The following is a 12472-nucleotide window of genomic DNA, read 5'->3' on the forward strand; positions in this document are numbered from 1 at the left end:
TAAAAAGTTATCACAGCTAGCTTAACCAATTTAACCAACGGACTACCATCACTTTTAATAAAAGAAAGAAGATAATCCTTATTAGATAAATCATAAGTAGGAAAAATGTGTCGAACCAAACTTCAAATATGCAAAGCATTAGCACATTCAAAAAATAAATGTTGAATAGATTCCTCATGCTTTTCACAAAGCGTACACATAGAACAAATATGCAGATCTTTATTTTGAATATGTTGATCTATAGGAAGCCGCCCATGAAAAACTTTCCAAAGGACAAGAGTTTTGGAAGGCGGAATATATAAAGACCAAATAAATTTATCCCAACCACAGGAAACCCCTGGATCCAAGAAAAAAGTCCTAGCTGATTTAAGACTGAGACGATCAGACTCATCTAGAATCCAATTAGGAATATTTTGTTCCGCCCTAACCATGATATGACTAAAAAGATGAGGCATCTGTTGTAAAGACAATAGAATATTTCAATCACCACATGTCCAAAACTGAAAGACTGTATCTGAAATACTAGCACCATCAGATAATCCTGCAATATTTGCTAAAGAAGTAGTAGCACACCATTTATCATTCCATAAATTAATAAAAGAACTTGTACCAACAGTCCAAGAAGTATAATCAAGTATAGTAGAATAAAACTGCTTAATTCCAGGCCAAAGAGATGGGATCTATAAACCATTCGAAACTCGTATTTTGATTTAAGGACCCTGGCTTTCAAGAGCAAAGACCAAGGCTTGTTGCTATAAACAAAGTTCCAAGCAAGCTTAAGAATATATGCATTATTTTCATGCACGGGAATTTGCTCATAAAAATCTTATTTTAGCTTTATTTATATTTAAATAATTTTAAAAGAATATATTTTGGATTAATGTTTAACATTTGTTAATATTTTATTCATTTGTATTTATTTTAAGGTATTTAATTTAAAATATTTTTTGAAAAAGTTATTAGCTTTATTATGTTTGATAAAGAAAAAATATAACAATTAATTGATAAAAATAATGGAATGTTACAATAATTATATTGACCTTAAAAGTCTCCTAAACGTCAAAATCTCACCACAAATATAGTGAACAACTAAAGGAGAAAGAGACTTAGAAATGTAATAATTCACTTCATTCAACATCATTAACTCTTGTAATAAAGAAAAATTTATGTTGGTTACTTTTTGTCTTAATAGTTGAAAACTTGTTAAAATCTAAGTTATAACTTCTGAAATATTTGCATAGAAAAAATACTTCAAGAAAAAGTTTCAGTGTCTTAGCTAATTGAAAGGTTTTTTTTAGTAGGATGAGAAGGTGGGTTCGATCCAATATGTCGTCTACCAATCCATCATATTTGTATGAAATTCGTCAATATTTTGAACCAGTCAATCTGCATTGGTTTAATTTGTCTAATTCGTCAATCCACTTAACCAACCCGCTTATTTTTATTTACGATATTTTTAAACTGGAATAACATACTTTTAGAATCAAAATTAGTGATTATCGATATTTTATATAAAAATCTATTAACATCATTTTTTATATATTATTTTATATATGGATATTTACTTTTTTTAACCATTAAATTTTGTTTAATTATAATATTAAAGTTTGATTTAATTTTATTGTTCATTGCAATTTTTATTGTCAAAAAAGTGATTTCAATAATTACAACCAAATAAATAAATTTAAAATAAATAAAAAATGCAAAAAAGAGAGAATTAAAAAAATTTAAAATGTGACTACTGTCAATACAGTCCATCTTATGACAGGACTGGATGGTTTACCGATTCATACTGTTTTTGATAAACCAGTAGTGCATATTAGTAGTGCATATGTTTTCTTTTCAAAAAAATTTATAATTAAATTGAGTGGCTGATTTTAAGCATATTTTTTTTATATGTTTAGATTTTTAGTTTAGAAATAAGATGCTAAAACAATTTTAGATACATTCTTAGAAAAAAAATTATGGTCAAATTACCTTTTGATTATGTAGTTTTTTTATACAATTAATTTTATTCTCTACAAAATTTAAATGGTAGATTTGATCTTTGGATTTTCTAATGATAGGATTGTTTTATTGTTTTTGTTAAACATCTATAGTATTTTTTTATTTAATATATTTTTACTATTGAATGGTATATTAATTGAGGGTCCAAATTGTTTTAATTTTATAAATCATGAACAATAAATCCGCAATTAAATTTTATTACTAACTAGCATTTATGATAAAATATTTAAATATAGATCACATAGACATTTAGTAGTATAAGATGAATTACCCAAAAAGCGGACCAAAAATAAATCAAATCTTATAAAAGCCTAAATGGTTATGGGAATTTTATGCAAATTTATTAAATTAAAACCACAATGAAACGTAACAATCATAAATTTAGGTCAACCTTTTATTAAAGGAAAAAATATTGTATTAGATTACACTAAGGTATGAGAATTATAATTTTTAGCTAAAGCCTACCGTTAATATTAATTTATAAATTATTTTATAATTTTTTATTAATAATAGAATTTATTTTAAATGGTAATACATTTGTAAAATAGTATATAATTTAATTAATATAATAAATAATTATTGTTTTAAAATTAGTTTACATTTAATTATTTTTTTTAGTGTTTGTTTAGGAATGATTCTTTGTTGAATCCAGCAAAAATCGTGCAACATTCTTGAATTGAAAAAATGTATAAACATAAAAAAAAATATTGAATTTTCATGACAAATAAATAAAAAGATAAGTCTGTGACGAAAATAGCTGCTGTGATAAAAATGTTATTATCCAAATGTTTGCTCCAACATTTACTATACATATTTTTCAAACTATAGAAGTATTTAACATGGCTTCCAATAATATGCGCCATTGTAGTCACTTTTAACCTTAAAATTCTTTAAATTATATTTAAATTCAATTTTTGTAATATGATAGCAAGTGTATTCTGAAGAGATTTATTAAATCTATAAAAGTATTTTTTTTATTAAATTATTTTAATATATGCAATGGATTGAGACAAGGAGGAAGTAGTTTAATTCAATTTTTTTATCGGCAAATAATAAATAAAATAAGATGAGATGCTTCAAAAAAAAACTATAAGAAAATCATGAAATAGAAAACAATTGTAGAGACAAAAAATAATTAGTTGTTATAATGACTAAATTATAGATCATTTTAGATACTAAAAAAAATTGGTTTCTAAATTAGTTTCTTTGTTAAATAGTTTCTTAATTGATATCTAATTAGCTACTAGGATTTTAATTACCAATTATTTAGATACCAATTTAGAAACCATTTAACAATAATCAAAAGTAATCTAGAAAAAAAAATAGTTTCTAAAATAATCTCTAATTTAGTCACTATAACAACTAATTATTTTTTGTCTATAAAATTGGTTTCTATTTCATGATTTTCTTGTAGTGCAAAGTATTCTAATTTTTATATAAAACGATCCAGACCAAACTTCTTAATGCCCAACCAATTGAAAATCCAACAACATACTCTACAAAACACTAATCAGAGTGATATAGACATGATCATATCAAAATATAATTACATTATCTCTTCAAATAAAACATTCTCACAAAATAAGACAAAATAAATATCATCCTACTTAACATCTCCAACAACTAAATATAGGAGGCAATCAAAGTTGACAATTCAAAGCTTTAACTTGAGTATGCATTTCACAGAAACCACATAAGAGATTGATTATTCATTAGTTGAGAGAGATATAGAGAAAGTAATGTAATAAAAATGATGAATATTAATTAATTAAAGAATCCTATTTGGAATATATATATACATAGGTGTGTACGTGTTTACACGTCAATAGACATTTTACAAGTATCTCTTGACCTAACGAAAGCACACTTAATAGGAAGAAAAAAAACTGATAGAAAGTGATGGAATAATTGAGCTATGAATGTGAACACAAAAGTGTGTTTTAGGGTTCTAGGATCTTTAGGGTGAGATATATGAAATCAATGACCAGGACCTTTAGGACTTGGTCCAGAAGCCAAACGTTGCATCCAAAACGCCATGGTTTTCTTGGCTTGTTCATAGGCTGAAGAGGTTTGTGTTTGGAGGTTATTAGCTCTTGCAAATGCAAACTCCTCAGATTGAGATAAAACCCTAGCCTCCACCCTACTTTGTCCAATCAAAATGGCAACAAACATAGCAACAACTACCAAATTCAAAAGGGTGCATGCTTTTGAGGAACTCATTGATGGAAGATTTGGTGAAAGCTAGAGAAGAAGAAGGGTTGTTGTGGTATAGGTAGATAGCTACTGCTATGTATCTCAAGTAAAGGAGCAATGAAAGCTTTTGTGGTTGTGTTGTGCCTTCTTGTTGGTGCCATTTTATAGTGAGACAAGGGGAACAAGTGTGTTAGATTTGTGCTTCTTTTTCTTTTCTTTTGACTCCATTAGCATTTTCATTGGACATGGGTTTCAATGGATTTCGTGTTGACCAAGGATTTTTGGAAGTTGCCAAGCAATACCAAAATTTCATATATTTTTATATATTGTTTATTGTATTATTCTAACCAAATTAAAAATAGAAGTCTTCACATGTATTTTAAAATTCATAAGTTGTATCAATGGTAAAACTAATCATGTTTTAAAGAGATAATTTTGGTTGAGATTAGGCTTTAGAGTGGAGTAATGAGATAATTTTCATCCTCAAGTAATTACACTACAAGAAAATCATGAAATAGAAACCAATTTTAGAGACAAAAATAATTAGTTGTTATAATGACTAAATTAGAGACTATTTTAGAAACAAAAAAAAAATCTTTTGGTTACTAAATTAGTTTCTATTATTATTAAATGGTTTCTAAATTGGTATCTAATTAACTACTAAAGTTTTTGCTACCAAATTTATAATCTAAATAATTGTTAGTTAAAACCTTGGTAGCTAATTTGATACCAATTTAGAAACTATTTAACAAAAATATAAACTAATTTAGAAACCAAAAAAAAAATTAGTCACTAAAATGGTCTCTAATTTAGTCACTATAACAACTAATTATTTTTTGTCTCTAAAATTGGTGTTTATTTCATGATTTTCTTGTAGTATTAAGACAATACACCAATTTATAATTTAAGTCAACATGTATTCCATAATTATTTATCATGATATGCATGTTTGAAAGTATATTTTAGATGATTTATTGTAAATATTATACATCATGAAGCACTCCAAGAGCTCCATTTAATTAATTTATTATTACTGATAAAAAAAACTTCAAAAAGGAAATATATATGTTAGGCAACTTTCTCTATAAACATTTTTAAATTAAAAAAATTATTTTGTGCTTAAAGATAATTAGTTGATAATGTAAATTTATTTACACTAATAAATGTAAAATCAAATCAAATCAAGTATATACTATATAATTTGGTCATAAATTGTGTTAAGTCAATCCAAAACATACACATGATTTGCCTGGAAAAGAGAATACATGCTATGTGATGTTGAATATGTCAAAGGGTTTTAATTTTTAAAATTGAAAGAGTTGATTGGTAGTTTTGGCTAATAGTGTTGACAAATGTGCAAACATATAATGCTATGTTGTTAGGGATGTAGTGTGATAGGAAAAGTTGAATTTGACTAACTCATATTTGACTATGCCAAAGAAAAAAATGAAAGAATAATAGGTTTCACCTAACCAATTATTTAGAATATCAAATATATATTGACACCTACTTTTTTTAGTTTTTAATAAAGGAATTTAATAGCAAGTGGGAGTTTTTTTCTTTTGCAAATTCCAACTAACTACTCACTTTTTCTTTTTTTACAAATTAAGGTGAAAAATTATAATGGGAAAATAAAATATCTTCAAAGACGTGTTAATGGGACAAGTAGAAAAAAACAATGAAGATTGCATACACATGCTCCATAGAAACCTACCCTGAATCTGCAACTGTCACGTGTGATTTTTTAATAATTAAGTTAATTCAAAATTGCATACAAAAGTATTAAGTTATGTTTTCAAGACTTTCAAAATATTATTAGAATTAAGTGTGACTTGAAATCACACGTTAAAGTAACAATGGTCAAGAATCACACTATGTAAATACAAAATATCTATAAATATATTGTTTTAAAATTTTATATTGAAATATTTGGGGTTGAATCTCTTCTAAAAAAATCCAACAAATAATTTAAATTAGTTTATTTGTAGTGAATATATATGTCAAATTCAACAAATATTGCTATTTTATTTTAAAATATTATTTAATCTTAAATTGTTTTAATATGGTCCATTTATTTGTTTTTCATATGTTTGGTTTGTTACTCAATTGGTTGGAGTTTAGACACCTTTTAATTAATAAATATTAGATTTTAATGTGTTAGTTTTTGTTAAGAAAAAATTGAAACTTATAAAGTTGTTCTCTTTCTTTCCACTTTTATCACCAAATCAATATATACCTTGTTATAAAATATGCAATTATCTTGTAAATAAATAAAGTTTAGTAGTAATATTTTTTTCCTGTATTACAATACAAAAGTTCTTTATGTTATAATCCAAACTTTAAACCATTAATAAATCTTTATGGATCATTTCACATTAAAAAAAGTTTATTTTAATAATTTTCATACTAAACCCTTGAATGGTCTAAAATTTAGAATAAGAATAAAAAATCATATAGGAACTGAAGAAGATAAATAAAATTTAATAAAATAAAATAAGAAAAACTTAAAACTATATAAGAAGAATTTACTAATATTTAATAAAGAATAAAGCAGAAAAGTTTTGGTATGAATTAAAAGCATTAGATGTGAAAAGAGAATAAAAATAAAAGACAATTTTTTCAATAGAATTAGTATGTCTAATAGAGAAATAGTGTATTGAAAGAAACTTATAAAGTGAGTAATTCGTTTTAAAGATTACTAAATAATTTCGGTCATTAAAGAAAATATCAACGGTCGATATTATATTCATGTATATAAACATTATAAATTAAAAAATATAATATTTATTGATACAACGTGTTAAAATTTAAATATCAAATTCAAAGTAGCATTGATTAAAATTATAATAATTATAAAATTAAACTATACAAAAGAAAGATACCCTCTATACTTTAAAATTCAAAATTTAATTTATATGACTTAAGTAGCAGTGTTTGAAATCGATAAAAAAAATTGTAAATGATAAAAATAGTAGATAAAAAGTACAAGAGAAGCCACTTGAGGTGATGATAAAGAAAACAAGTCTTAAAATATTATTCTTTAAGAAGGAAGACTTAATTTTTATTATAGAGTCAATTATCTCACTATACTCTAATTTTATATAATAATATATATTGTTATATTATAGTCGTTTTGGTTTTGATAAATTAATCTATAATTTAATTAATCTTAACAACTTTTCTGGTTTATCATTTTCGATTATTTTAACACACTAACATTAAATATTTGACTTCATAGTTTGTTTCTCCATTCAGATTTACTTTGTAGCTTATACTTGCTGAAACGAAAAGGAAGAACTTGTTTCTGAATTTTACATTATTTAAGAATTGAATTCCACAATCTAAAAAGTATTTTGGGATATATTTTCTGAATTTTATCATCCTTAATATATATTTTTTTTTAAAATTTATTTTAATTATAAAATCTGAAAGGTATATCCAATAATAAATATTGTTATAATATGTATTTTGGATTGTTGAATCTATTATACAATCTATAATATATATTATAATAAATAGATTTTACGGTATACATAAGAAAAATGAATAAAAATAAATTAACAAAAATCCTAAAATATTCTCAAAAGTTTAGGATTGGAATTAAAAAAATGTGGAGGTATAGGAAGAAGGTATGCATATGTATCACACTTAGGACTCAGACAATTTCTTCTTTGCATCCTACATTTTTCTTCCTATAAAACCATCTCTATATAAAAACTATAAATTTATTTTTTTGCATTCTGAATTATGAAATTTGGTAACTTTTCGGATTGGTGCGTTCGGTAACTTTTCGGATTGGTGCTTCCGGTAGTACATGAATGACAGTATTAATCCAAAATAAAAAAAATTCAAAATATTCATAATTAAAAAAATCATTCCTAATTCGCCAATCCTATATTCAAAATATGCAATCTGGATTTAGAAATCCATAATTGAAACAAATCATTATAATCCACCAATCCATAATAGAAATTAGATTTTCGAATTCAGTAATCCAGAAATTAACAATTTATGCAAATTTTGCTTCTGGAACACCCCCTCATATGAAAAGCAACATATTCACTCTGGATTGATGAATCCGTAACATACTCCAAAATCCCAATTTCAAATAAAAGGTAAAGGTCAGTTTTGGGATCTACAAAATTGTGGGGTGCAGGAAGAAACTGCCTAGACTTAAAGTGATAAACTGTGTTTGTGTTTGTGTTTTTGGGCTGTCCTTTTGTTTAAAGCCCACTGCTTTTGGGCCTGTTTTTTTCTGTTTTGAAGCTTTTGTTTAGTCTTTTTAGTTGGTTTGGGGTTAATCTATTTCTGACACACAACTTTGTAATCTCTCTCATGCTGATATACAATTCTACTTCTTTTTCTTCTCGTTCTTTCTCTTCTCATTTATCCTTCTTTAGCGTTTTACCATTCTTTGCTACCTGTTTCTGGGTTCTTCGCTTTTGTTGCAGCCTTTTCTGTTATGGTATCAGCTCTGTTGCGCCTTTGATCTTCTTTTTCTTTTCTTTCTTTCTTAGAAGACCTCTTGCTCCTAGATTGCTGCCGGAAGTTTACACTCCGGAGAACGCAGAAAGGCACTTGCAGTTGTTGCAGACGTGAAGAAAATGGGTGTAAAGCCAAACAAATTGGGTGCTGATAAACACATGGAAAGGTGGCGGCAAGGGGTGACAAAAGAGGGACAAATTTGTCTTTTGCTCATCTTATGGAGTGGAAAATGAAACATGTGGGTGCAAAACCCAAAATACCTTCATTTTTGTACTTGACTCCATGCAATCTGATCCACATGTTTGGAAGGAAATTGCTACCCGCGCCTCCATATTTTGTTTATACACCCCCTCATCACAGGATAAGGATGAAAGCAACCTCCACATTTGCGGACATCATCGCATGACATCCTCGGATATGTCTGCCATAGCTTCCTCTCTGCTTCTCCCACTCGGTAGCCCCATTTGTTTCTCTTCCTCATATTTGCACTTGTTACCTTCACACCATAACTCAATTGCTTTGCTCTCTATCTCAACTATGCATAAGAGGCTTTTCTAGCATGGCATGTCCTTGAAAAGACTTTTTAAAAACACAAAAAATAAGTTCTGTTGTGTTCATATATATTATTAATATGAAGTACTAAGGAGTTCACACTCAGACTGTGAATTCAGATTTATTTGTGCATAGTGTTGGCCCAACTTCTGTTCTTCAATGCTTCTGTTGCTTTAATTGCCACAATTGTTTTATGAACTTAGGTTCCTATTTGATAGGTTCTACTTGTGGTAAAAGTCCCTCTTTTAATCCTCCTCAGAGCACTTTGGTTGACAAACTTCGAAGATTAATTGTTAAAGTCAAGTCCTCAGACACAAGGGAATGCACTGCTGCTACTTTTGATGCCAATTCACGTCGAAACTTTCTTGGGTTGTCTCTAGGAGTCTCAGGCCTCTTCATCGGTTCATTGGATGCCAATGGAGCTGGTTTGCCCCCAGAGGAAAAGCCAAAACTGTGTGATGACATTTGTGAGAAAGAGCTTGAAAATGTATGGTGAGATTGCATAGTCCCCTTATTTGCCTCCTTTCCATGCTTTTCTCTGCTTAAATATTGGCCGTGATTGATGTACATTCCTTACAATGCATTTACATTTATGCGTTATTTTATAGTGTAATGGTAGAAACCAGGTTTTTGTAAGATGATGAATCGTGTCAAATCTTGAGAAGTTTACACTTGGAAGATATCACAATTTCATTGAACTTTCTTGTCTTTAAATCTGGTTAATATAGGTTTGTTAACCTTCAGTAATAAGTAGTCACCCGCAAGCCCCTTCATTTCAAGTTTGGTTACCCAAGAATCTCTGGCAGTTAAACTTCATTGAGTGGATAAAATTTAAGCCTTAATTTCCTTGCACAGTGCCTAATCTTCCCCCTAATTAATAGAATCTAACGTTCTAGTAATAAGAATGAGTAGAGGTTCTTGTAGTTGTACATAAGATACTACATGATGTTCAATGCTATGCAATGAAGAATCTATTGTTTTTGTTAGAAATAGTTAACCGATGTGATGTGATAGCATTTTAAGTTGAAGGTTACACATTTTTTGGGACCTTTAATCATCACTAGATGATAGGTCGATGGATTTTACATTACTAGCACTTTAAGACCTGTAGTTAATGACTGGTTTTGTTTTTGAATGTTTTATGCAATGAAGGTACCTACGGTAACTACGGGATCAGGTTTGCAATACAAGGATATTAAAGTAGGGCAAGGTCCTAGTCCACCAATTGGATTTCAGGTGTGTAAAATTTCTGACTTATGTGTCCCAGTCTTGACTACTTAAGTTGGGTCTTAGGAACAACTGATTTTTTTTATTGGGAAATGGTCTGATTGTGTATTCATCTTTACCTTCTAGTTAGAAAATACTCTACTAATGGCATTGCGTGAATGGGCTTGCCATATCTACTGAGTTCTTCAAGATAGCATATGCCGCTGCAGATCCAATGTGCCCTTGTTTTCTTCCATTTGCATCAAAATTAACCTTTGGGGGCACTGCATAATTTTCTCATGCACTTGAATCACTGGATGCATATTTAGAAAGGAAAAAAATTGTATGAGAAAGAAACTGCATTTACTCCACTACTGAATTAAACTTCTTCACAATGACATGCTTTTTGGCCAGGCAAGAGCCTCTAGACCACCTCCTTTCTGAACTTGCTGAAGTTTGATATTTCTATGAAGATTAAAGTATCTTCATTCTTTTTCAACCTTGAATAAACTTAAAAGTGATATTTGTCAGGAGTAAAGTCCTCTGTCAGCAGATGATATTTTTCTCAATATACCAAGACTGACATCATTTCCATATGCCTCTCTTTGACTAATGAAATATAATTACAGGTGGCCGCTAATTATGTTGCAATGGTTCCAACTGGACAAATATTTGACAGGTATTACAAATTTGCAATAATCTTTCTTCAATCCATGAATTAGTATGAAATGGTTTTTGTTGTTGCATTCATGAGAAGTTTTATTTGACTGCAGAATTGTACAACCATTCCTAATCATAAGTTGGACATCTAAATGTTTTATGAATCGTCAATCAGCCATATTTTGCTAATAGCAAAATACTCTAGGAATGTTTTTGATGTTTTAATTTGTTCACTCCTTTTCCAGTTTTTTGTTACATTCAAATTTTGGTTTTGAAGATTTTCTCATTGAACCCTGATTAAAAAATTTCACCTATATGTATACACTCACATGGATGCACTATGCTGAAAATGAATTTTAAGCCTGTGAATATGACCTAGACAAAAGTTCTTTATATGTGTTTCTCTTGTTCACGCTTTTCAATTTTACAGTTCACTGGAGAAAGGTCTGCCTTACATTTTTCGCGTTGGTTCTGGTCAGGTAAATTCTGGAGTTTATATAAAGCTTAAGAATTTCTATTACACCGTAGTTAGTGTAGTTAGTGTTCAAACTTGACAAACAACGGCTTTGTGACCAAAGTGTTTGACAATGCTTTTGAATATTAACTGATATTCAGCCCAATTAGTAACAGGTTATACAGGGACTTGATGAAGGTATTCTGAGCATGAAAGTAGGAGGGAAGCGTCGACTGTACATACCTGGATCAGTAAGCTTCCATTTTGACAGTTCAAGCTGGATTCCCCAAAAATTATTAGATGGTTCATGAACATGATAAAGACCAATTTTCATATAAAAAGCAAATTTTTTTCATAAATAAAAAATATGTAGATACGTCCCAGAAATGATCGAAATCACCTGAAATATGTAATATTTGTGTCTTTTTAAGCATACTACAACCTTTTTTTAATGCATTAAAAAAGATACTGCAACTTGACTATGAACATTGTGCTTGAAAATTGCATGGAGAATCGATAACAAAACACTTGATGGTATGATAATTTTCATTTACTGATAGAAAATGGCAATTCTTCGGTTCTGATTGTTGATCTTTGTGTTTTATTGGCAGTTGGCATTCCCAAAAGGCCTTAATTCTGCTCCAGGAAGACCAAGGGTGGCTCCAAGCAGTCCAGTCATATTTGATGTTAGTTTGGAATATATACCGGGGCTTGAAGTGGATGAGGAATAAAATAAGGTTGTACATTACAGATTTGATTGTACGTATTCAATCTTGATTTTTATTTGTCTCGATCACCATTATATACAATCGTTAATTCTTTCAGAGAAATGAGCATAAAATCTATGCTGAGTAACATTGTTAGAACTTCTGAGTTCAGGTATCACAAAAATCTTCCTTATGTACTTAAAGGGCT

General features: G+C 28.6%; 1 protein-coding gene across 2 annotated transcripts; it reads left to right on the forward strand.

The window, feature by feature from the left end:
* Positions 1-8513: 8513 nt before the first annotated feature.
* On the forward strand, positions 8514-12423 carry LOC137825191 (peptidyl-prolyl cis-trans isomerase FKBP16-3, chloroplastic). Of its 2 annotated transcripts, none has more exons than XM_068630918.1 (7): positions 8514-9139; positions 9456-9724; positions 10390-10473; positions 11073-11122; positions 11534-11582; positions 11734-11808; positions 12169-12423. In XM_068630918.1, the coding sequence occupies exons 1-7, from the start codon at positions 8968-8970 to the stop codon at positions 12286-12288; spliced, it is 819 nt and encodes a 272-aa protein (XP_068487019.1). In that variant the 5' UTR covers positions 8514-8967; the 3' UTR covers positions 12289-12423. The 2 variants fall into 2 exon arrangements, with proteins under 2 accessions (XP_068487019.1, XP_068486983.1); XM_068630882.1 differs by having other exon boundaries at positions 8589-9139; positions 9441-9724.
* The last annotated feature ends 49 nt before the right edge of the window (positions 12424-12472 follow it).

This window comes from Phaseolus vulgaris, chromosome 11 (genome assembly GCF_000499845.2).
Source record: "Phaseolus vulgaris cultivar G19833 chromosome 11, P. vulgaris v2.0, whole genome shotgun sequence".
Taxonomy (NCBI): domain Eukaryota; kingdom Viridiplantae; phylum Streptophyta; class Magnoliopsida; order Fabales; family Fabaceae; genus Phaseolus; species Phaseolus vulgaris.

Bases quoted from the DNA above. Each gene is read 5' to 3' on its own strand.
- LOC137825191 (XM_068630882.1), top strand. From the start codon at position 8,968: ATGCAATCTGATCCACATGTTTGGAAGGAAATTGCTACCCGCGCCTCC. The intron at 9,725-10,389 runs GTATGGTGAGAT...TATGCAATGAAG, and splicing joins GTGAGAAAGAGCTTGAAAAT to GTACCTACGGTAACTACGGG. The intron at 10,474-11,072 runs GTGTGTAAAATT...ATATAATTACAG, and splicing joins GTCCACCAATTGGATTTCAG to GTGGCCGCTAATTATGTTGC.